The 26,996-nt window shown below is 43.3% G+C and overlaps 1 protein-coding gene across 2 annotated transcripts in view; it reads left to right on the forward strand.

Annotated features, from left to right (window-relative positions):
- Positions 1–26,996, forward strand: part of LOC145350950 (follicle-stimulating hormone receptor-like) — a 189,354-nt gene that overhangs the window by 118,880 nt on the left and 43,478 nt on the right. The window contains exons 3-4 of one of the 2 annotated variants that reach the window (XM_080200474.1): positions 1,921–1,995; positions 23,759–23,833. In XM_080200474.1, coding sequence (XP_080056600.1) covers positions 1,921–1,995; positions 23,759–23,833 — 150 coding nt within the window. Of the gene's footprint in view, positions 1–1,920; positions 1,996–18,476; positions 18,818–23,758; positions 23,834–26,996 lie in introns of those variants that run through there. The other variant, XM_080200472.1, reaches the window with a different exon arrangement.

Raw genomic sequence — 26,996 nt, forward strand, 5'->3', positions numbered from 1 at the left:
TCGACTCTGCACCAACAACAAATATACCCAGACTCTATCCCTGTAACCCCACCAATTTACCCCACTAATCCTTCTAACCTACACATCCCGGGACAACAAGGGGCAATTTAACATGGCCAATCAACCTAACTCACACATCTTTGGGCTTTGAGAGGAAACTGGAGCACCCGTAGGAAACCCATGCAGACATAGGGAGAATGTGCAAACCTCACACAGACAGTCACCCAAGCCAGGAATCGAACCCAGGTCCCTGGAGCTGTGAAGCAGCAGTGTTAAATACTGTCTTGTCACCACACTGTTATAGTTAAGATGTGATGCAAAAAAAAATGTATGTAGTTATTCATCAACTGTAATATTTTAGACGCAAGTAGCTCTTGTACTCCCATTCCAATTCCTTTTCTTTACCGAATCTTATGATGGCCTACCAAATAATGGCCAGAGATGGCCTGCCAATTAATGGCCAATTAACGGACAGAGATGGGGATGGAGTTGCTGGAAGTATCGCTGCTTCAGGTTTTCACTCCCACCAGTTCTGCGCTGCTGTTAAAAACGGAGAAATGCTGAACTAACATGTAGTTCAGCCAATCACCTGATGCCTCCTCGCAATTTCAAAGTAATAATGACCACAGTAAGGAGGAGTCTGGACAGGGATCTCCTCACAAAGGAAACCTTCACAAGATGTAATCTCCTATATGGTGCAAATGGTTCAAAACATAAATACCACAAGTTCAACAAAGGGAGCAGCAGTTAGTTAACCTGACAATAGTGTCTCCAAAAACTAAAAGATTCCCAATTCTAAGTAAATACCTAAATTCCCAGCCATGGGAATATACATCCTGGGTCCAACACTGAGGGGGTGTCATACAACCTCTCTCCCCATGAAGCTGCAATGTGACATTATCTGTTTGAACTTAACTCGAGCAGTTCATGTTTGACCAGCAAAGTAAAGAGAACACCCATCAACAGCCCATACTGTTTATCATGCAGCTGGTGGCACAGACAGAATTTGGACCCTCATCAAACCTGCCAACCGTTGAAGCCTCTTAATTACCGTTTCCTAATATGCCAAATCCTGTCGTGCGAGTCCCAGTCCTGAAAGACAAAGCTTTCAAGAACCAGTCAACTTCCCCTCATAGAAGGATAGAAATCCCACAGTACAGAAGAAGGCCATTTGGCCCATTGAGCCTGCATCAACAACAATCCCACCCAGCCCTCATCCCCGTAACCCCATGTATTTACCCTCCTAACCGCAACCCCGCCTCCACATCCCCCCCCCCCCCCCCCCCCCCCGCCCCGCCACCCAAACCAACACTAAGGGCAATTTAGCATAACCAATCATCCTAACCCACACATTTTTGGACTGTGAGAGGAAACCAGAGCACCCAGAGGAAAACCACACAGACACGGGGAGAATGTGAAAATTCCACATAGACAGTCACCCGATGCCGGAATTGAATCCAGGTCCCTGGTGCTGTGAGGCAACAGTGCTAACCACTTTGCCACCATGCTGCCCTTCATGTGTGCATGAGTGTTGTGTATGTGTGTAACACTTTTCTCTTCAAGGACAGATAGAGAGTGCAGCAATCAGGGCAGTTTAAATTGACCCCCTCCCCCCCATTTGTGATAGTACGTAGGAAAGAAGTGATGGTCCTTGAGAAGGTACAGAGCAGGGAAAGGTGCAGAGCAGGGAAATGCGCTAACTGGATGGCTGTAAAAAGTGCTGTAATGGGCTCAGTGGGTTGAATGGCCTCTTTCTGTGCCATAATAACTATGTGATTTTATGTAATACCTACAATAATAATTCCATAATACCTATAGCGTAATGGAAAATAATATTGAAATCTTCAGAGACACGGTTGCTCCTACTTGCATAATATTAATTTTTAATCTCATTTTTATTCTGTTTTTTGCATATGACAGTTGGGTGCTACAGAATGATGTTCTGGAGAATATTGAAGAAAATACCTTTGTCAATCTACCCAATCTTAAAGAAATGTAAGTAAATGTATCTTGTTATCAGCTTCTGTTGGAAAATTCAAAAAAAGCAGTATCTGCTTGAAGGTCTTTTAATCATGACTTTCAGCATTAAAGTTTGTTTGTGTTTGTGAGCGGAATTTTAGCAGCATGTCCGCTCAAGGTTAGTACGATCCTGCCTGAGGCATATAGAGAATCCTGTTCTCCGAGCCTTCCCTGCCCCCGGAATCGGGGTAGGCATGCCGGTAAAATTTCGGCCTCTTGTCGCAATTTTACCACCACGCCCGCTCCCGAATTAGGGAGGATGCGGTTTGCAAAATGGAATTCTTCATTGGCCTTGGGTGAGATTTTACGAGCCTCGCCCGAGCAAGATCGTAAAATACTGGCCTATTTGCGTGAAGAATACAAGGTTGACAGCTTGTGTAGATAAATGCTGGAGAACATAGATAAATGGGTTGTGTACGTTGAATACATGCCAGTATTTTGACCATCGTTGTCGGATCAAATGAAATAATCAAATTTGTGGAGTGTGATTCTCCTATCAGAAGATGTTCAACAGCAATATGTTACAATACAGCAATAAATCATGTTATAAATTGCTAACTGGTGAGAACCAAGCTAAATCAATTTTGTGCAGCAAGTAGCACTAACCTGGAGTTCTCTGTCTCTGGGGGTGCGGAAGTAGGGGTGGTCAATAGTTTCAAAAGGAAAGTGGATTGGAATGTGAAGATGGCATGGTGACACAGTGGTTAGCACTGCTGCCTCACAGCGCCAGGGACCTAGGTTCAATTCCAGCCTCAGGTGACTGTGGAATTTGCACATTCTTCACCTGTCTGCATGGGTTTCCTCCAGGTTCTTGGGTTTCTTCCCACAGTCCAAAGATGGGCGGGTTAGGTTGATTGGCCATGGTAAATTGCCTTTTAGTGTCAGAGGGATTAGGAGGGTAAATGTGTGGAGTTACAGGGATAGGTCCTGTTTGGGGTTGCTGTCAGTGCATGCTCGATGGGCCATATGGCCTTCTTCTGCACTGTAGGGATTCTATGATTCTATGGTAATTAATGAATAAAATCAGAAGATAGAAATGTGTGTCACCTATATGGAATTGATGGACTGAAATTATTCTTCAGCTTTCATGTAAACTTCAGTTGGGGAGAAAATAAGCCAGAAGGTAAACTGGGCTACACTTCACTGACACACAAAAAAGAGTTTTAACCCCCGCCCATGTACAATTTATAGCGAACAATTTCTGCGCCTGTACCACAGTTCCAGTACTGCCAGCATCAGAGGAACATTTTTCTTAACCTCTCTGTTTATGATATTTTCCATTCAGAATTGGGCCCGACTTTAACCCTTCAATCATGGATTGTGAATCATTAGCTTGCTGTTCTTCCTTTGGTAGCAATACAGCCACATCCCATCACGATCTTATCTGGAATCCACATGTTGCACTTTTTTAACGCATGTCACAGGGCACTGCACTAGTCCTGTCCAGTGTTTCCATTTCTATTCTGGGAATGCTGAGGGCCCATGCCTTCCCATTATTATCCTCTGGCAGCCTATAATTGCTCAGCATAGAACGGGGGCCAGCCTGGAAGCTTTTGTTGTTGTATATGTTTCAGTCCCACAGCTATACCAATTTACTAATACAACAAGGGAAGGTGCTGGCATAGCAGTATTGTAACTGGACTAGTAATCCAGACACCTCATGGTCATGCCTTGGGGACCTGGGTTCAAATCTTGCCATGGCAGATGATGAAATTTGAATTCAATAAAAGACTGGCGATGACCATGAAAACATTGTTGATTGTTGTAAAAACCTTTCTGGTTCACTAATGTCCTTTAGGGAAGTAAATCTGACGTCCTTACCTGGTCTGGCTAACATGTGATTCCAGACCCACAGCAACGTGGTTGACTCGTAACTGCCCTCTGGATTGGTTGAGCAAGCCACTCAGCTCAAGGGCAATTAGGGATGAGCACCAACTGCTGACCCAGCCAGCGATGCCCATACCCTATCAGTAAATTAAAAAAATGAAGAAATATGCTAATCTCTGTACAGGTTTTGAGAGCTGGCCTAGAGGAACTGTAAGTCCTGGACTTGGGCCATCTTGACAACTTCGGCATTTGTCTTTATCATCTATTGCCTATTTATGTTTTGCTTCTCATAACAAAGTTATTTCTGTTTTGTGAATTACAGCTACTAAAAAGAAATAAACTGCAGCACGTGGAATCTATTTTGTAGCTTTCAGGTCAGCGACTTGCATTATCGAGTGATTGATCTAACTGCAGGCAGTTTGTTTTGGCTATAAAATAGATTACAACATAACAAATTTAGAGCTTTCTAAATTAGACTCAGATCCAGATTTTTCGCTCTCGAGTTGGCTGGGCAGACATAGGGGAGCTCTTGACTCTACGAACCCGAAATTTAAAAATGGCCACCCATTTGGGGAGATGAAATCTGGAAGATCTGGAGAGAAAGCTGGGGATGGAGACTTGAGACAGGCTGGGTGGAAGGCCAGCTTCAGGGTTCCTGCACTATGTCTAATACATAATAAAAAGATTAAACATGACATATTCCCCCCTGTCCTCACCCTTCAGCCCTCCACGCACTCCTCATGCTTCATCCATGGAAGCCATGCCTCCGCCCCCCCCAAATGTCCCCTCATAATCTCCATGCTAACCTTTATGGCCCCTATCAACATCCTGGAAGTTTCCATTGATCAGAAACTGAACTGGACTAGCCTTATAAATACTGAGACTATAAGAGCATGTCAAAGGCTAGGATTCCTGTGGTGAGTAACTCACCTCTTGGCCTCCCAAAGCCTGATCACCATCTACATGGTACAAGTCAGGAATATGATGGAGTACTCTCCACTTGCCTGGATGAGTTCAGCTCCAACAACACTGAGAAGCTTGACTGCATCTTGGACAAAGCAGCCTGCTTGATTGGCACCCCTTCCTCAAGCATTCACTCCCTCCAGCACTGATGCACTGTAGCAGTTGTATGTACCAACTATAAGCTGCACTACAGGAGTTCACATGACGTTTTAGACATTACTTTCTAAATCCACAAACACCTAGAAGGAGAAAGTCAGCAGATACTTGGGACCACTGCCAGCTGGAGGTTCTCTGCTGAGCTGCCGATCATCCTGAGTTGGAAATATATCAATGTTCCTTCACTGTCATGGTCAAAATCTTGGACCTCCCTCCCTAACAACACTATGGATATATCTACACCACATGGATTTCAGGGGTTCAAAGAGGTAGCTCGCTGCCACCAACTCAAAAGCAATTAGGGATGGGCAATAAATGCTGGCCTAGCTGGCCAAACTCACATCCCTTGAATGAATACAAAATAATACCTCATGCCAAACTTTGCCCCATCCATTCCTTATGGTCGCTCATGCCCCCATAAGAAAATATTCTCCCAAACAATCCGTGTGGCCCTTCTTGTTCCCCATGCCAAGCAATGCCCCTCCCCCCAACTATCCTCCCACCTTTTTATATCTCCCATGCCAACCTATACCCCTCCAACTATCTTTCATGGCCATTATTGTTTCTATGCCAAATTACTGCCAACCCATGCCACCACCTATCATCCTTTGCCCTTATACCTATTACACCAACTCACTTCATATCCACCAAAGGAGAAAATGCTGGAAAATCTCAGCAGCTCTGGCAGGTCTGATAAGGAGAGAAAAGAGCTGACGTTTCAAGTCCAGATGACCCTTTGTCAAAGCTTTTATTTACTTCACATCCTCCATGGGCTGACTCAGAGGTGAGAAAAAATAAAGTTCTACATTTCAATTGCAGACTTTGTTGAAAAATCACTCTCCTTCATTAAAAACCCATTAATTAAATTTACATTCCTTCAACTAAATAAGCCTTGTAACCACAAATACTTCAAACTTCATTCAGGTGCATAATCCCATATGTCAAAAAGCATTGAAATTCATTGTTCCACGTCAAAGAGTCTGTAACCACTTATATCTGTCAATCAAACTGTCAGATAACAGGACGCCTGCAGGGATAATGGATGTTTATGAAATCAGCCATGTAGCATTAAATCAGTACTGAAGGCGCTAAGGCTGTTACCAGTTGACAGAATGAATTAGCTGGCAGCCTTTTTTTGCAAACTATTTTCAAAGATTTACAGGGCAGGACATTTAAATGGTTTGACAGCTCCCTTAAACAGGTGTTTTTGACAGGTCATCTTAACACTTTTGACAGCTCCATCTGACAGGCCCTCTTGACAGTTGATTTTGACATGTCTGTTGACAGCTCCAGTTAGCTTGAAATTGGTGAGCTTATACATTTCTTATACATGTTTATGCTCACTTCTAACAGTTCCAAAGGAATTGCCTCCTTTAAAAGGGCACGTTGCCTCCTCCAAATGAGTGCCTGGACCAGACCCAAAGAGGTATCTGACCTTTTCAAAGGGGTACCCAAACAGTTCAAATGATTGCACGAAGTTCAGATCTGGATGCTTTGAGTTTCATACTCCAAGGCTGCCAAAATGCCATTTCGCTGTGGCAGCTGGTGATTTAATTGGCCAGTTGCCTCTGTAAAACATGAAAAGTGGATTTTCCCTTCCCGCTTCAGTGAATGACAATTTGGCTGGCCACCACGTTCTCTAACCTCGCTGCAACGGGGACCGTGGCATGAACAGCTGGTAAAATAGCGCCTGGTGTGTTCGCTGCTACAATTGTTGGCAACTCTAGAATTTCTGGTGATATTAAGGGATTTTTTTTATCTTGTCAGAAGGATTTTGCTGGCCCACATTTCAGACCATTGTTGGCCTTCCTGAAAGCTGTCAAAAAGACTTACTGATTTTCACCATGTTTTGCAGGCACTTGCCAACTTGGTTGACCAAGCCAAGAAATCTTTGTAATTCTGTGATGGTTCGAGCCCAGGGGGACTCACTAATGATCTTGGTTTTCTATGGATCACCATAATTGAATTGCTGAAGCTTGCACAATGCAGCCTAAGAATGTTATCATATAGCTTGCAAAATTTACTTTGATTGTTTAATGTCAAACCTGCTCTTTCTAGGGCATTGAGACTGCTCTCATGCAATGGTATTTTCCTTCCCTCAATTTACTGTGTATGTGAATGTCGTCCATGTAACATATTAGTCCTTCCATGCTTTCCAGTCTGAGACATTGGCCGGAATGTTACCACCCCGCCTGTCCCGGAAACCGGGCGAAGTGCAGAGCGTGAAAAGATCCATTGCCCTCAGGTGGGACTTTACAGTTGCGGGGCGTGCGAGGCCGTACAATCCAGCCCAATACTCTTTGGACTGTCTAGGATGCAGTAGCAATTCCAAATGTTAACCTATTAAAACAATAATATCTAAATGGGTAATAAATTAGTTAATATTTTGGAACAAGATTCTCTAGCCTTATCAGACAGTCTACGAGAATTCCAATGCCCACTAAATGGGGCGTCAGCCAAAACCTGGGAGTCCCAACAAATGTCAAGGCAACTGGGATTCACCTGCCCCAACCTGGTCAGGCTCCTTCCAATAACGGGCAGCACTCAATGATAATGCAAATCCACTAATTGTAACACAATTACAGGGTTTGATGGCCCATTCACTGGTCCAATTACCTTCTGTTTAAAGAGAATAAGTATTTTAACTTCCTCTTTTGGCAATCACTTATTCCCTTTGAAGAAACCAGAGTTGTCAGTCAGGCTTAATGTCTATGTAAACATTATGGTCATGAACAATGGAGGTACTTGAGATCCAACCACCTACTGCCACCTTGTTTCATCTTGGGTTGGGGCGTACCCGAATGGGAATCTTGAATAGGTACGATAAGGTTTGTCCAAAGCAATTCAGAAGTGAGGTTCCATTTCCATATCGCTACCTCAGTAGTTTTGCTTTAGTGTATGTTTATTGGCTTCTCTGAACATCTTGTACTTTTCCTGAATTGTAGCGAAGGCGTTGTTAAATGACTCAATTTGTTTAAGGTTTGCCTGTTACTGTAAGAATGTTGCCATAGACTGTTATTTGTTTATTCTTGTTTATTTACAGATCCATATAACAATTCACAGATGTACTTATGCTCCCCGCCAGATTACAGCCTCATAGCCTTGTGACATAGTTACATCAGCATCAGATGCTCCTAATGTTAATTCTAATGTTAATTCACTAATGTACTTTAGGGAAGGAAATCTGCTGTCCTTACCTGGTCTGGACTGTATGGTGACTCCAGAGCCACAATTATGTGCTTTACTCTCAGATGCCCTCGGGCAATAAATGCTGACCAGCCAGTGATGAATAAATGAATGAATAAAAAAAAATACAGAAACAGTATGGAGAAAGCAAGTGTGGGAGGATTAAAGGTAATCTTCACTCTGAATAAGGGTCCACTCCTTTTGTAAATGCATCAACTATTTGGCTTTCTGACATCTAAAGCAATTCAAAAGTGAGGTCTTTATTTTCATATTGTGTAACTCCATTGCTGTTTAGCTTTACAGTTTGTGTATTGGCTTCTCTAAACACCTTGCACTTTTCCTGAGTTGTAGCGAAGGTTTTGTTGAATGACTTGGTTTGCAGTGAAAATCAAATCTGCTCCTGTCTATTCACGATTCCCATCCAGGTACACAATGACTCAGGCATGGAAATATCTAAAATCATTTGCAGAGATCTTGGAAATCAATGGATGGGGTTTCCCAGTCACGTTCATTCCGAAACCGGAAAATCCTGCCCGAGGTCAACAGACTTTTCTATGCTCCTCTCCTCATCTGCTACGATTCCTGTGGCAGGCAGAATGGGAAAATTCACCCCAATGAATTCAAATTTGACATTAATCAACAGAGTTAAATTAAATCCCACAACATCACAAACACAATAATGAACAGCTGTGAGAGATTAGGGTAAAGTTTCCCATTTGGGTACAGTCGCAAAATGGTCACATGAACAAAGATACCACAAATGAGTTAAATCAAATAGACTTTTAAAATGCATTTCATAATAAAATAATCTGGCTTTAAAATTATTCCTTGATGCATGCAAGAGCACAATTTTGCACAGATTGATTAATACAGTTGCAAAGTATTTATTGCAAAGAAAAATGCACATTTTGAATCCATCACCACCACCACTAAGTACTGAAAATGACTTATAAATTCAGCAAATTATTTCCTGGCATGTAGCTCTCAAATTCTTTAACTGAATTAAAGTGCAAAACTACAGCATAAATAAGTGGAAATCTTCAGGCAAATGATGTACTTCATTGTTTATTTGGTTCACCATCGCCTAATGAATGCTGGTTAACTATTTTCATCTGTGTCTGTATGGGCCTGTGAGTGTGAATGGATCAGTCTGATTGTCAAGTAAACAAATAAATGTCCTTATTTATAAGATACCAGTTACCATAGTCTCTGTGTGTCTCTCCTATATCGTGTTACAGTAATTGTTTTCTAATTTTTAAAATTTTATGTGTCTTTAATTCAAAATTAGGCAAATATAAAAGTCTTGAGAGAATGGAGAAATTTTAACATAATTGGTCTGTCGGGCATCTAATGGCTCCAAGGAACAGTAATACCTGTCAGGGTATAAATCTACTTTGCACAGAGTCCTGTGGGTTTGCAAGTTTTGTTAAAATAGCCCCTATTGAATGTATTTTACCAGGTCCATTCTTGCTTACTTTAATCACTAATTCAATACTTTGTGACTCTGGGCTCATTTGCTCCATTGTCGGCAAGTTTGAAGGAGGCGGGGAGCAAATGAAATCCAGTGCTACCGTGCCTGCCACCTATTTGCCTACTGTTGCCTCCACTGCACTAAATAGTGGACAGGGGAGTGATGAAGCAGCCTTCCCTCCCTTGTGCGTATTCAGGCCTTTGGCCAATTAATCACTACTTTAAGGCTCCTATCTCGTTGCTGGAGAAGGAGCTTACACCAATGAGGAAATCCAGCAGCTTTCGTTGCACAGGCTGATTTTGGCCAAGTATGGTGGAGGAGACAGCTTTGATTCTTCTCCCCCTCCCGCCCCACAACCCCCCCCCCGCCTCCCGGACTTCACCCCAACTTTAACCATCCAATTGACCAACAGCTCTCTGAGGTAGGTCTTCATCCCGAGAGAGGGGTGGAAGTCTCACCTCCAAATAGTTAAATTTGCCCCAGTATAATTGGGATTGTGGGCAGATATTTTAGCCAGGGACAGCAGAAGCTAGGGTATCACGTTAAATCCAATTCTGTCAAAATTTGTGTCAGCAAATTTTGCAAGTAGGCATGAGGAAAAACAGAGTTTCCTCAATGCTTGCAAAAACGCATGAGCATAAGTTTGCAAACAGATGCTGCTTTTGTGCATGCAGTGTTGAAGACCTGAAGACAATATGACAAAGACTCTTCTTGAATGTTAGCACTGATTGCACTAGTTGAGAATGTGGTAATGGCCTACAATTATTTAGCAAACTATGATATTTGCAGCATTTTACATTCCATGCCGCATTAAAACATAAGTCTTCAGAATTAGCAGAGCGTTGTAGTATTGATATTTCAACATTGTAGCATTGATATTTATATGTTTATCACTAAACCACAGCTTAGCAAGGTGATAGAAAAAACAAGTTCTAGGCTTTATTTCTTGAGTGATTGAATTGAAAAATAGGGTAGAATCCACACAGCACAGAAGGTGATCATTCGGCCCATCAAGTCTGCTCTGACTCTATGAAAGAGTTTCTTACCCAGGCCTACAGAGTAGGTACAGAGAGAACGACCCCCCCCCGTGGCAAAAAGCCAAACTAGAGGCCATCAATATAAGATGGCCACTTTTTGTTTATTCATTCAGGGAATGTGAGCGTCACTGGGTAGGCCAGCATTTATAGCCCACCCCTAATTACCACTGAGCTGAGGGCATTTAAGAGTCAACCACCTTGTTGTGGGTCTGGAGTCACGTGTAGGCCAGACCAGGTTAGGATGGTAGATTTTCTCTCCTAAAAGAACATTAATGAACAAGATAGGTTTTTGCAACAATCAATTCACGGTAATCATTAGACTTTTAATTCCAGATTAATTCAAATGTCACCATCTGCCATGGTGGGATTCGAACCTGGGTCCCCAGAGCATTACTCTCAGTCTCTGGATTCTTAGTCCATTGACAATACCACTGGACAACCAGCTTCCCCTGAAGAAATGCAATAGGAAATTATTTACCAAAGACTGGTGGTAATGTGGAATTCACTTCCACAGGAAGTGGTTGAAGTGAATAGTCTAAATGCATTTTTCCTTCTCTCTCTACCAGTCGGTCTTGATGAAGAGGATCTTGCCATAGAGCCCATAGCAAAAGCTTGTGCATGGAATCTTTTAATGTGGAGTATGCCATTGTACTGCAGTTACCATATATTCCTGACCAGAGAACACCCCTGCTCTAAATACCTGCAACAGACACCTCCAGATGCTGAAAGATGCCCTCATAAGAGTAGGATATGGCGTTCGACTCATCGATTGGCAGTTCTGACGTGCCACAGCAAAAAACCACACTGACCCCCTCAGAAGACAAACACAGGACACGGCGGACAGAATACTATTTGTTGTCCAGTACTTCGCCGAAGTGGGGAAGCTATGACATCTTCTCCGGAGCTTTCAACATGTCACCGATGAAGATGAACATCTCTCCAAGACAATCCTCACACCCCACTTCTCGCCTTCAAACAACCGCACAACCTCAAACAGACCATTGTCCGCAGCAAACTACCAGCCTTCAGGAGAACAGTGACCATGACACCACACAACCCTGCCACAGCAAACTCTGCAAGACATGCCAAATCACTGACACGGATGCCATCGTCTCACATGAGAACACCATCCACCAGGTACACGGTAAGTACTCTTGCAACTTAGCCAAAGTTGTCTACCTGATGTGCTGCAGTAAAGGATGTCCTGAGGCATGGTACATTGGGGAGACCATGCAGACGCTACGATAACAGATGAATGAATACCACTCGACAATTTCTTCCTGTCGGGGAACACTTCAGCAGTGAGGGGCATTCAGCCTCTGATCTTCAGGTAAGCATTCTCCAAGGCAGTCTTCACAACATACAACAATGCAGAATAGCTAAGCAGAGACTGATAGCCAAGTTCTGCACGAGGACAGCCTCAACCGGGATCTTGGGTTCATGTCATACTATCTGTAACCCCCACGACTTGCCTGGGATTGCAAAATCTCACGAACTGTCCTGGCTGGAGACAATGCACACCTTTTTAACTTGTGTTTAACCCTCTCTCCACTCACATTGTCTGTGCCTTCAAGACTTGATTACCTGTAAAGACTTGCATTCCAACCATTATCTTGTAAGTTTGTGTCTATGTATGCCCTGTTTGTGAACACCACTCCTCAGTCATCTGAAGATGGAGTGACATTCCGAAAGCATATGCTACCAAATAAACCTATTAAACTTTAACCTGATGTTGTGAGACTTCTTACTGTGCTTATCCCAGTCCAATGCTGGCATCTCCACTAAATGCCTGCCGCAGGTGTTTTAGAATGACTTACCGGTTGACGGACAACCTGTGCAGCCATGCCACACATTTATCTTCTGAGACCTTCAAGTCCTGGGGAGCGGGTCGAAGCCAGAGCTTCTGGATCAGAGAAAGGTTGCTAACCGCTCCATCATCCTTTGGATGCATTTAAGGGGAAGAAAGAACTCTCAATGAGGAAGTGATGAGGAAGTAGAGGGTGATGATGGTAGATTTAGATAAGGAAAGAAACGGAAGGAGGCTTGACGAGAGCATAAACACTGGTGTGTACTGTTGGTCCACATGGCCTGTTCTGTACTGTTTTTCCCTGTTTGTCTTTCATTTACTCACAGGCTCTAGAGTTTCTGTTCTAAAGGCATTTTTAGTTCTGATTAGACCTTCATACTGCTGAGGATAGTGGACACCTCAACAACAGTTAACATCTAATGAAGGGAGAGCGCAGCAAGCTTTCATGTTCAAAATATCCTTTTAGAGTAGATCCCCTGGAATCAGCATCCCTGTTCTCATCAGTCAAACAAGCTGAGTTTTCTGTCCAGCTTTAGTCTCCTCTCTGTGCCTTTCACTTCCTCCTGTACACTCGTGGTTGTTGCATCAGGCTATATATCAACCTCATCTTAATATGTTCAAATCCCTTTGTGTGCTTTCAAAGTTAATGTACGGGACTTTGTATTATGAAATAAAAGACTTGCCTGCTGCCCCCAGCTGTTCATCTTGTGAGACATCTGGAAGGAGATAAGAGGAATATGTATTACTCTGGTGGTTTGATGGCAAAGTTTTAAAAGTAGCTCTCTGATGAATGAGTGTCATGGAATTGCTAATCAGCGTAAAACATTATTGTGGAGATGGAACAGAGTCAATGTTTTATGTCAGGATGACCCTTCGTCAGAGCAGTTCCAATGAGAGTCATTCTGACTCAAAACATTGACTCTATTCTCTCTCCACAGATGCCGTCAGACCTGTTGAGATTTTCTAGCATTTTCTGTTTTTGTTTCAGATTTCCGCATCCACAGTATTTTGCCTGGAAGAGTTACTGTCTACTTTTAATATTCACTTCTGGCACAGGCAAAGCCATATTTACTTTCCCTCCTTACTTGCCCTCAGACGGTGATGGGGGCCATCTTGAATGGCATTTGTTTGTGCAATTGAGGATGTAAAAGTCCTGGATTAGTTGAAATGGAAATCGGAGTTGCAAGGACTCATTGCTATTTGTTGGAGTTTGCAGTATCCAGATTGCTTTCTTTGCTTCCTAAACTTCAACAATGACCATGTTTCAATAGTAGTTCATTGACTGTGAAGAGCTCTGGGACATCTTGAAGTTTGTGAATGGTTCTATACAAATGCAGCAGAGCATGGCAGGAATCAGCATGGTGGAAAAAGTTGATTCTCCCAGAGCTGGAGACTGGCAGCATTTCTGCAGTTTATGAGTCATTTTAACACCAGCGAGGACAAATGGGGACTGCAGTCTAGTTAAATGTTCCTTTCCTCGCCAAGTTCCAACTCTATGCCCAATGGAGTATGACTCAAATTATATCACAAAGCAGGAACCAGCATAAATTATCTACCTCAGAGGATAGCTGTTGTTTCACTGCTTTTATACGACAGCCAATTTTAAAAATATCATTACATAGTTTCTTTACAGAAGTTTGAAAAAGCTGGAGCAATCAGGCTATTATTAGCACACCATCCAGAATTTATTATTTCATTGTAGAAGACTTGGAAAACTTCTTGACGATATTTGAAAATCAAGTGGTGAAAGGAAGGAGAAACTTTAAACATTCACCATCACCAAGGAAAAGATATAGGGAAAATTCTTAGACCTAAATGTTGACAAGTCCCTAGGACCTGATGGCCTATATTCTAGGACTTTTAAATAAGTGGTTACAGAGATAGTAAAGACATTGGTTCTAATCTTCCAGAATTCCTTAGTTTCCAGAATGTTCCCAATGAATTGGAAAATAATAAATGTAACACCTTTATTCAAGAAGGGAGGAATAATAGAAAGCAGGAAACTATAGGCCTGTTAGCCTAACATCTGCCATAGGCAAATTGCTAGAATCTATTATCAAGGAGCAAGATACTTAGAAGATCCTAATGGGATCAGGCAAAGTCAACATGGTTCTGTGAAAGGGAAGTCATGTTTAAGTAATTATTAGAGTTCTTTGAGGAAGCAACAAGCAAGGTAGATAAAGGGGAATCTGTTGATGTTGTGTACTTGGATTTCCAAAAGGGATTTGATAAGGTGCAACATCAAAAGTTACTACTCAAGTAATGAAGAAGTCAAGTGGAATGTTGGCATATATTGCAAGAGGAGCAGGATATAAGAGTAAGGATGATTTTCTGCAGCTGGTTAGGGCCTTGTAAGACTGCATCTGCACTACTGTTTGATCTCCTTGGGTGGGATTTTCCAGCCTTGCTCGTCCCAAGACCGGAAGGTCCCACACAAGGTCAACAGACCTCTGCATGGTCTGTGTCCCGCCTGTTAAGATTCCCGTGGCTGACAGGATGGGAAAATTCTGCCCCTTATTTGCAAAAGGATTTAATTGCATTGGAAGCAGTTCAGATAAAGTTCACTTGACTGATATTTGGGACAAAAGGTTTATCGATGAAGAATGGTTCAACAGGTTGAGCCTGTACCAAGTGGGCTTTTGAAAATGAGAGATGATCTTATAGAAACAAATCAGACCTTGAGGGGACTGGATAGGATTGCTGTTTCGTCTAGTTGGCGATACCAGAACTAGGTGACACAGTTTAAAAAGAAGAATAATTTAAGATGGAGATTAGGAGAATGTTTTTCTCTCAGAAGGTTGTTAGTCAATGGAATTATCTTTCCCCAGAAAGCAAAACTGGGTCATTGAATTTATTGAAGGCTGGGTTGGATAGAATTGTGATAGACAAAGCAGTCAGGGTTATAGGAGGTAGAAAGGAATGTGGAGTTAAGGCCCAATTAGATCAACCTCGATCTTATCAAATAGTGGAACAAATTTGAAAGGTTGAATGGCCTACTCCTGCTCCTAAATCCTTTGTTTGCATGAATTCCATTTTGCTATCACTTGTGTAAATGAGCTCTAAGACCCTGATATTTTCCCCTATATTGTTTGATCCTACGTGGTGCATAGTCACTAGGTCACTTGCAGATTCCTTCAGCAACACTTTGAATCTACTTCAATATGTGTTAGACCAATTCCCAATAGGCAGTTCAACATCTGTAGCAATTTTCCTTACAATTGTTATAATCCATGTGGCTTGGGGAGATGCGGGTGAGGGGTTATATTTTATTAGAGGATGACAGCCCCTTTAAGAACTTGGGGGGGGGGGGGAGGGGGGAATTCTCCCAAATGTGCTGAATTGGTGGGAAAACTGGTCTAGATCACGACTGTTTTTTCAGTGCAACTTTAGTCTGGAATCTCTTCACTCTGTGCAATGCCGAGGTCACAATCTGGAATCTCATTAAAGACCAGGGGTGGGGTCTATTCATGCTGGGGTCTGACAGTGCTGGAACTCTGCATATGCGCAGTGGTCCTGATCTGTCAATCTCCCCATTTGCTGGCCAGCTCGATTACTGGCCAGCGTGGGACCACAGAAATGTTGCCTCTCCAGACCCCCGCAGCCCAATTGCGGTCCCCATGACAATTCCTGGGCCAGCCCTGGAGCCAAATCTCCCCTCCCCCCGCCCTGGAGAGCACTGATGTCCAGCCCATCCCTCCCAGCAGTGATGATCCCTCCACCTCCCTCAGCCCAGCAGATTCCTCCCCCCCAGATTCAGACCCCTCCAGCAGACCACCACCAACACCACCCACTCCCCATCCCCACCAGCCAGCCCGCCCCAATCACTGGCTTACCTCCAGCCCAGACTGATCGCCATGCAGAGTGGCAGTGAGACCCCTTACCCCCCACCAATCACCCCAAGGCCCGTCCACAATAGGCTTTTCCCCCTTGGCACTGCCCTATGCCCGATGGGCAGTGCCAGGGTGCCTCCTGAACATGGGCACTTTGCCATTTGGGCAGTGCCAGGACCACAAGCTGGCATTGCCAGGGTGCCCATGCCTAGGGGGCACTACTCCCCACCACCTGACCTCCTGGGGGGCCCCAATTGCCCCTCTTTACTCCAGCGGGGTATCCCGCTAGTTCCCTGAACGTGGGGAGCTACTGTAAACCCTAGCGAAATGAAGTACTCCTGGCAGGGTGAGAGATGCTATCAGGCCCAGCAAGTTCTATGTTGGGCCTGATAATCACCTGCAAAATATATTTAAAATAATTAAAAATAGATTTAAATGACTTGCCTCTCTCCCTGTCAGTTTCCAGCGTAGTCCCAGCTACGACTGTTGTGTGGTTCTGGGAGACACGCATGCGTTCCTGACGCATGCACGAATCCCACGAAATGGCTGACGTCGCGCATCTCCCAACCAGACCCACCAGAAATGTTGCAGGTCGCAATGGGAGAATCAGGCCCGAGATTTCTGTGAGAGGTGATTTCTGGTGAAGCACCTTGCTTCCAGGAATTGATCAGTTTCCTGGGAGATAAACAATTGGGAAAGAATCAACAAGAAGTTAATTATAGGGGTCACTGAATTGTGAATGCAGCTTTATCTTCAAGCACGACCTTCCCGCTACAAAACCATGCTGACTATCTCTAATCAATTCATTACTCTCCAAATAACTATAAATCCTATCCCTAATAATTCTTTCTAAAACCTTGCCCACTACAGAAGTAACCTTACTAACCTTATTGAGTTCTTTGAGAAGGTGACCAAAGAGGTGGATAGGGGTAAGGCAGTAGATGTGGTATATATGGATTTTAGTAAGGCGTTTGATAAGGTTCACCATGGTATGCTTCTGCAGAAAATGCAGATGTATGGGATTGGTGGTAATTTAGGTACTTGGATCAGGAATTGGTTAGCAGATAGGAGACAGAGGGTGGTGGTTGATGGTAATTATTCATCATGGAGTTCGGTTACGAGTGGTGTGCCTCAGGGATCTGTTTTGGGGCCACTGCTGTTTGTAATCTTTATTAATGATCTGGATGAGGGTATAGTTGGGTGGATTAGTAAGTTTGCTGATGACACCAAAGTCGGAGGTGTGGTAGATTGTGAGGAAGGGTGTCGAAGTTTGCAGGGTGACTTGGACAGGTTGCAGAGCTGGGCCGCGAGGTGGCGGATGGAGTTTAATGCGGAGAAGTGTGAGGTAATCCATTTCGGTAGGAATAACAGATGTGTTGAGTATAGGGCTAACGGGAGGACTTTGAATAGAGTGGAGGAGCAGAGGGATCTAGGTGTATGTGTACATAGATCCCTGAAAGTTGGGAATCAAGTAGATAAGGTTGTTAAGAAGGCGTACGGTGTCTTGGCGTTTATTGGTAGGGGGATTGAATTTAGGAGTCGCAGCGTCATGTTGCAACTGTACACAACTCTGGTGCGGCCGCACTTGGAGTACTGTGTGCAGTTCTGGTCCCCACATTACAGGAAGGATGTGGAGGCTTTGGAGAGGGTGCAGAGGAGGTTTACCAGGATGTTGCCTGGTATGCAGGGGAGGTCCTATGAGGAGAGACTGAGGGATTTGGGGTTGTTTTCACTGGAAAGAAGGCGGCTAAGAGGGGATCTTATAGAAACATATAAGATGATTAGAGGTTTAGATAGGGTGGATGGTGATAGCCTGTTTCCTCGGATGGAGAAATCTAGCACGAGGGGGCATGGCTTTAAATTAAGGGGGGGTAGTTATAGGACGGATGTCAGGGGCAGGTTCTTTACCCAGAGGGTGGTGAGGGACTGGAATGCCCTGCCTGCTGCAGTTGTAAATGCGCCTAGTTTGGGGGCGTTTAAGAGATTGGTGGATAGGTTTATGGACGAAAAGGGATTGGTTTAGATTAGTGGGTCAATGTTTTTTTTTAAAAATAAGACTGGTCGGCGCAACATTGTGGGCCGAAGGGCCTGTTCCGCGCTGTAATGTTCTATGTTCTATGTTCTATCTTCAAGCAGGATTTTGGCTAATAACAGGCTTGCTGAAGGGAACATCTCTCACAGGCAGAATTCATTTGAAATTCTGTGTGTGTGAATAGAAGAGCCTCAAAGTCTTGGGAACTCTAGGACTCCTGACAGTGAGATAGTCAACCTCAGAAGAGAAAATTTTAAAGCCAGGAATCCAGCATTGAAGAATATTAAAATCAGGAGAACTCTGATATGAGGCTGCCATGCTTAAGCTGCTTGTGATACCTGTGTTGAACGGCAGTCTATAACAATGGACACGTGGAGGAGATTTGAAGGGACAATCTTGTCAGCAGTAAATGGCAGGAGAATAAATTTCAATCCTTATACGAATCTTTGAAACAGAACTCAGATAAAGTGATCAATATTCCAATTTCTGGTCAGTGCCTAAAATGAACTAATTGAGGGTTAGTCAAATGAATGTAGAAGGAAATTTGTGTTAAGATGCTTGACTTAGAATAGAGTTAACTGAGTTCTTTATACTTTAAATATCTTTAACACAATTGACTATTACAGCTCAGTAATGTCAGCTTAGATGTTTCTGATGGTGAGGAAGTCCAGCACCAGTGGTCACAGTCTAAAGATACAGGGTAAACCACTTAGGACTGAGATGAGCGGTATTCATGCTCCTTGATTTTGGTGTAGTCATTTTTCACCTTCACCCCCGAACACCGGGCCAGGCATCACCCTCCCCACCCCTTGTTTGCCAGAGTGGGCATCACCCCCACCCCCCGGTTGCTGCCCCCACCGATCACCATCCCTCCATCCTCTGCAGAATTCCTCCCCCTTCCCTCCCACACTGCAGTACTCCCTCCCAACCCGCCACCTATCATTGCTCCATCCTTCTTCAGGCCCCACCCTCCTCAGGACCCACACCATTGGCACTGCCCTTGGCACTTCCAAAGTGCCCAGTGGGCCAAATCAGACTGACACTGCCCAAGGGGCATTGCCCAGTCTTAACCTATTGGTGGGAATGATACCTATTCCTCCCCGGTGAGGACCTTGGCCAATGAAGTGGCAATTCCAAGTGAGCCCAGGCAATAGCATCCAGTACTCATGAATAACATGCACGTCATGAATATTTAAATTGGCTTTGCGCCCTTTCGGAGTGCGAAGTCAATTTCTCCGGCAAATCAGTGCCAGTAACATCGCAGGAGATGAAAAATCAGGCGCGATCCTGATTTTTCACCTCTCATTTGAATTTACCAGCTCACCTCATTGATCGATCGGCAGGACGAGCCACTACGCTTGTAGCCACAATGTTTTGGCCTCATCTGTTCTCTGCAGTAGCGAATTCCACAGGCTCACCACTCTCTGGGTGAAGAAATCTCTCCTCACCTCAGTCCTAGGTGGTTTACCCTGTATCATTAGACTGTGACCCCTGGTGCTGGACTCCCCCACTTTTAGGAACATCCTACATGCATCTATTCTGTCTAGCCCTTTTAAAATTTTATAGGTTTCTATGAGATCCCCCTTCATTCTTCTAAAGTCCAGCAAATATAATTTGAACCAACTCAATTTCTCCTTAAACGTCAGCCCTGCAATCCCAGGAATCAGTCAGGTAAACTTTCTCTTCCATCCCTTTAAAGCAAGAACATTTTTCCTCCGATAAAGGGACCAAAGCTTCACACAATATTCCAGGTGTGGTCTGACCAAGGGGCTTGTATAAATGCGAAAAGATATCTCTGCTCCTGCACTCAAATTCTTTCGCTCTGAAGGCCAACATACCATTTGACTTCTTTGCTGCCTGCCGCACCTGCGTGCTTACTTTCAGTAACTGGTGTTCAAGATCACCAGCTCTTGTTGCATATTCTCCTCTACCAATCTATAACCATTCAGATAATAATCTGCCTTCCTGTTTTTGCCACCAAAGTGGATACCTCAGCCTGAATGTGCACGTATACAAAACCATGAAGTCACAGGCTTACAGCAAATACAGGGATAGTGCCTAGTGCCAATCAACACTTCTGAATTTTCATCTCACTACCACTGACAGATGTATGCAGAACATCATATCAAAAAGATAAAGGATCAGAATGTTCAAGCTCCCTAGCATCATATTGGGTGAGGTGTGGGTAACCCATACATGCTTCAAGTTTTTAGGTGTCCAAATTACCAACAACCTGTCCTGGTCCCCCCATGCCAACACTAGTTAAGAAAGCCTACCAACACCTTTACTTTCTCAGATTAAGGAAATTTGGCATATCTGCTACGACCTTCACCAACTTTTACGGATGCACCATAGAAAGCATTCTTTCTGGTTATATCACAGCTTGGTATGGCTCCTGCTCTGTCCAAGACCACAAAAAACTTCAAAAGGTTGCGAATGTAGCCCAATCCATCACACAAACCAGCCTCCCATCCATTAACACTGTCTATACTTTCTGTTGCCTCGGCAAAGCAGCCAGCATAAGGACCCCACGCATCCCGCACATGCGCTCTCCCACCTTCTTCTGTCAGGAAAAAGATACAAAAGTCCGAGGTCACTTACCAATCGACTCAAGAACAGCTTCTTCCCTGCTGAAATAAGACTTTTGAATGGACCTACCTCGCATTAAGTTGATCTTTCTCTACACCCTAGCTATGAGTGTAATACTACATTCTGCACCTTCTCTTTTCCTTCTGTACATGATACGTTTTGTCTGCATAGTGTGCAAAAAACAATGCTTTTCACTGTATACAAGCACATGTGACAATAATAACTTAAATAAAATCATACCCTCTCACTCCATGAATGTTGTGTACTACCTTATACTGCATATGGCTTATAAATGCTTCTGATGTGGAACAAGTCATAAGCTTCTAATTATTGTCTAATAATTAACCCTCTGAATCTCCAAAGTCTGTCCAGCATGTACACTTTCTTGTTTCCTTCTCTATGAACGGTATACTTTGTCTATATAATGTGCAAGAAATGATATTTTTAACTGTATGCTAATACATGTGACAATAATAAAATCAAATCAAACTGTGTTTGGGAATCTCTTTCAGAGTTTCACAGGTAAGAGTTTTCACGGCAATTACCTAAACTTTCTCTGGACAATTTGCCCTGTGCTGGGCATCATCATAAAATGTGGCGTAAATCACAAAATTTGAATGGTTCTGGCAGGATTATACAAATAATTACTCAGAAAGAGCGAGAACAATTAAAACTTCTTCCAACATCTGGGTAACTATTATAAAGGTGTTCCCCTACTTCTCTCCCCACCCCCACATGGACCCCTAACCCTCCAAGGACTCCGCCACCCCTCTGACTAGTTGCACCCACCTTTCCCCATGGTATTCCTGAATTTCTTACCCCAATGGGGTCACATCTGGATTGAGCTCTTTTGTCTTTGTTTGAACCAATGCTGTAATGAGTGATCCTGGCGAAACCCAAACTGGACATCACTGAACAGGTTATTGCTGAGCAGGTGCTGCCTGATGGCACTGTTAATCACTTTACTGATGATCAAGTGTAGACCGATGGGGTGGTAATGGGCTGAGTTGGATTTGTTTTGCTTTTTGTGTTCAGGACATACCTGGGCAATTTTCCACATTGCTGGGTAGATGCCACTGTTGTAGCTGTAATGGAACAGCTAGCTAAGGGCATGGCAAATTCTGGAGCACAAGTCTTCAATACTATTGCCAGAAATATTGCCAAGGCCTATATCCTTTGCAGTATCCAATGTCTTTAGTTGTTTCTTGATATGATGTGGAGTGAATGGATTTGGCTGAAGACTGGCATCTGTGATGCTGGGGACATACAAAGATGGTTGCAATGATCATCCACTTGGCACTTCTGGTTGAAAATGCCTCAGGCTTAACTTTTGCACTGATGTACTGGGTTCTAGTCAAGGATATTTGTGGAGTCTCCTCCTCCAGTGAGTTATTTAATTGTTCACCACTATTCACAGCAGGATGTGGCAGGGCTGCTGACAGGGAGAAAATGTTCCCACTGCCAGCAAGATTGAGAACCAGAGGGTACCCCTTGAAGGTGATTTGTCTGAGAAACAGCAACAACATGAGGGAAGCCTTTTTAACACCGTAGTTAAAAAGTATGGAGTATAGTGGAGACAGATTTGATTATGCCTTTCAGAAGAGCATTGGACAATTTCCTGGTGAAAACATAATTGCATGCTCTAGCAAGAAGGCTGTCAATGAGATTAGCTAGCAATGGACCTCCTTTTATATTGGAACCATTCTATGATTCTTTAATTCCATTTATGGTCTGTCTGTATTCAGTCGCCTGACATGACTTCCTTCATCTTGTATCATTTCAACCATGAAATAATTCACTTGACCCACCCCCAAAACCAGCATTATTTTTAAAGCATTCTGCCATATACCACTGATGCTGGTATCTACATTGCCACTTTCCTTATATTTCTGTATAGCTGCTTAACACTTACCTCTCTGACTAACTTTTTATCAACCGTCTTAGTATCACTGTCTATGGTTCAGTGAAATCTTTTTACTTAGGCTTCTGCCTGTTCGAATGTGTTCTCTATTGCTATATAAATGCAAGCTATTGCATGAAGTGGTGGTTGCAGATGCACATCAATGTATAGTATTGTAATTTAAGTACATCATTTCACCTTGCTTTTTCCTAAGCACGGTATTGCAATATTCTCCAAAGTAAAATGTTATTTTGCATTTAATATTCTTTTTTGCCTTGAATTCATTTGACAAATTGCTAATAATGTTTTAGAATGATATTCTCATGGAATATAGAATTTATTCCATATTAATAAGATAGCAACCCAGCAGAACCACTTTATTATGAGCTAGTTATGGTCAAAGTGAATTAAATACTTGAGCATTCGATCTCTGCACAAGTGAAGGCTGACTGTAACCATAGTGATTCACACAACTGTTGTATGCAAGAAAACAGTACCATCCTATGAGATCAAACTCCACCAAAATACAAGCTTATTTTCATATTTGATGAAATATTAAACAAGGGCAAGTTTATTCCTCCAGTGAAGGAGATCTGTACCAATGCTTCACCTGTTGTAGCTCTATTTAGTGGCTCAGATTGAGAATCATACATCTGATGTGGTATGTATAAAGGTTTAACATTGCTTCAGGATTTAAGAAAAATGCCAAAGAAAGTAGTAACTCCATAGATTTTCTTTAATCGCCGCTGTTTAGATTGTAATGTCTGATGCAAATAAAAATTGATTTTTAAACATACCTTACAAAGGCTATAATCTATAATACACTAGAATTTACAATACTATCAGCTCCATTTTAACTGCACCATCTTAACAACTTGTTATTGCTGGGTAGTTTACAAAATGGAGTCATAATCAATCAATTCTTTGTTATTGTTTTACAGAATAATTGATAAAGCAAAGCTTCTTGTGCATATTGATCAAGGAGCATTTGGAAATCTTCCCCACCTGAGATACATGTAAGAGAAGTTCTTCATTTTTCATAAACTATATACTGTGTATTTTTGCGTCGGTATGATAAATGGGCATTACTGGCACAATCAATTATTTAGCAAGATAGTTTCCAAAGTTTGTAGCTGAACTGTGATGATCCTCATGGCTTGCACAGGGAAATCACTGATTGACCTCCCTGTCGGACTTGTTGAATTCAAACTTCCTGGGGATTGATAAGTCACTAACCAGGTGGAAGTCATATGCCAAGCATAAGGCATGTCCCTGAGTGGGTCCATTATTGTATTATCCTGGTTGGGATCTGTTTGTGTTCACCACAAACTTGTGGGGTTTTTTTTGGCTTTACTTAATTTTGTGCAATAAAGCACTGTTCCTTTACAGTTGACTCCAGGGCAGAGGTGGGGAGGGAACCAGAAAAAAATTTAAGTGCTGAATTGGTGGGCAAAATGTTGCAATTCATTTTTTTCCAGTGGGAGTACACACTCAAATCTCCCACACTCTGTTCAATGCAGAGATCACAATTGTGAATATCATTAAAAGCTCGGTGGCGGGGGGGGCAGGACCTATTCACGCTGGAGTCTGACTGTTCTGGGCCTCTGTGCATGTGCAGTGGACCCAACCTGTCAGCCTCCCTCAAGCTTGCCAGTCTAGTGCCCTTGCAGTGCTGCTGCTGCTGCCCACAACTCCCCTCCCTCCCCCCAACCACCACCACCACTGCCCGATTGTGGCCCACAAGCATTCCCGAGCTAGCCCTGACCTCTTCCCCGTCCTCATCTCGGAGCATCCCGATCTCCAGCAACACCACCCCCCCAGCAGTGACAATCCTTCTCCTACCAACCCCCACCCTGGCAGACACCTCCACGGAGGCAGATCCCTTATCCCCCCGGGAGGGAGGCTCCCAGGCAGACCATTAATCTCTCCAGCCCGCCCTGATCGCTGGCCTTCCTCTAGCCCCGGTTGATCCCAGTGCAGAATGGCAGCAGGACCCCTCACCACCACTGATTGCCCCCTATAAGACCATAAGACATAGGAACAGAATTAGGCCATTCAGCCCATCAAGTCTGCTCTACTATTCAATCTTGGCTGATATTTTTCTCATCCCCATTCTCCTGCCTTTTCCTCATAACCCATAATCCCCTTATAAATCAAGAACCTGTCTATCTATGTCTTAAAGACACTCAATGACCTCTACAGCCTTCTATGGCAAAGAGTTCCATAGATTCACCACTCTCTGGCTGAAGAAATTCCTCTTCATCTTTGTTTTGAAGGATTGTCCCTTTAGCCTGAGGTTATGCCCTCTGATTCTAGTGTTTCCTACTACTGGAAACATCCCCTCGATGTCCACTCTATCCAGGCCTCACAGTTTTCTGTAAGTTTCAGTAAGATCCCCCCTCATTCTTCTAAACTTCAACGAGTACAGACCCAGGGTCCTTAACCATTCCTCATAGACAAGCTCTTCATTCCAGGGATCATTCTTGTGAACCTCCTCTGGACCCTTTCCAAGGCCAGCACATCCTTCCTTAGATATGGGGCCCAAAACTGCTCACAATATTCCAAATGGGGTCTGACCAGTATCTTATACAGCCTCAGAAGTACATCCCTGCTCTTGTATTCTAGCCCTCTCAACACAAATGCTAACAATGCATTTGCCTTTCTAACTGCTGACTGAACCTGCACGTTAAGCTTAAGAGGATCTTGAACAATGACTCTCCAGTCCCTTTGTGTTTCTGATTTCCTATGCTTTTTCCCATTTAGAAAATTGTCTGAGCCTCCATTCCTCCTTCTTCCCCCTGCCCAACCCCTGGGGGAGGCTCTGATTGCACCCCCCCTTCATTCCAGTAGGGTATCCTGCTGGTTCCCTGAATATAGGGAGCTACCCTAAACTCTGATGGAGTGAAATACTCCTGGCGGGGTGAGAGAGACTATCGGGCCTGGAGAATCTGCGTTCCGGTAAAATTCCAGCCAATATTTCACTCAAAGAATTAGTATTGAAATACATGGAATTGTGAATAGTTGTAATAGATGCCCTCAAAACTCTCCAAGAAAACTTACAACTTGTTCAGGCCAGTGTAAGGAAATTTTAAAAGATGTGATAAATGTTAACTACCTCCTGGATAACAATTCTGGCATTGAAAATAACGTTTGCTTGTGTGGAGTCTCATTCTTCCATGATGCAATTATGGTTGGAGATTTTGAAACTTCTTTTTTTAAATCCTTTTTTACTTCTGCTGTCTGTATTTTATATCTTCCTTTCCTGATCTAAACCTTCTTTCACTCCTTTCATATCAATTTCTGCAGCTGATTTGACATTTTATTAAATCTCCTAACTGATAGTTATTGATTTAGACGTGTAGGCTGAATTCTCCCACGTGGTCAACATTCTGTTGTTATTTCTGGATTTCAACCGCATTGAAGGTCAGCATTTTATGGGAATCCCTACAGTGCAGAAGGATCCATTCAGTCCATCAAGTCTGTACCAACTCTCTGACTGAGTATTCTACCCAGGTCCTCTCCCCATCCTGTAACTCTACACATTTACTATGGCTAATCTATCTAACCTGCACATTTTCAGACACTAAGAGGCAATTTAGCATGGCCAATTCACCTAACCTGCACATTTTTGGATTGTTGGAGGAAGCCAGAGGAAATCCACACAGACATGGGGTGAACATGCAAACTCCACACAAGCAGTCACCCAAGGCTAGAATTGAACCTGGGCTCTTGCAGCTGTGGGAGCAAAGGTGCTAACCACTGTGCCAACATGCCACTTCCTAAATATCCATTCAATTAATGATACTGCATGTGATTAGGAGGCAGAATCTGGCAGTGGCAAGCCCCATTTAAATGGCACCCATCAATGTGACCATCAGAAATGGCATCTTCCTGCTCCTATTTCTTATGATCATTGGGTTTGTGACTTTTCATGTTTTTCACAGTGTAACCCACCCAGAACTCCTCCTGACCATAGTGTGGCAGTCAGGATTAATAGTGAATTTAGTATACTTATAACATGTTAAAGATCTTGCATACAGTCTGCACTTCCTATCATTGTCACTTCTTTCAGGCAGTACTTTAGTATGCCCTCCAACAAACCTTGTTCAATGCTACTTAGAGAAACTATTGAGACAGAGTTCAAGTAGAACACAGACATACCTGAAAATGTTATTCCAT

The sequence above is a fragment of the Carcharhinus amblyrhynchos genome, chromosome 12 (genome assembly GCF_965287045.1).
Source record: "Carcharhinus amblyrhynchos chromosome 12, sCarAmb.v2.hapA, whole genome shotgun sequence".
Lineage (NCBI taxonomy): Eukaryota > Metazoa > Chordata > Chondrichthyes > Carcharhiniformes > Carcharhinidae > Carcharhinus > Carcharhinus amblyrhynchos.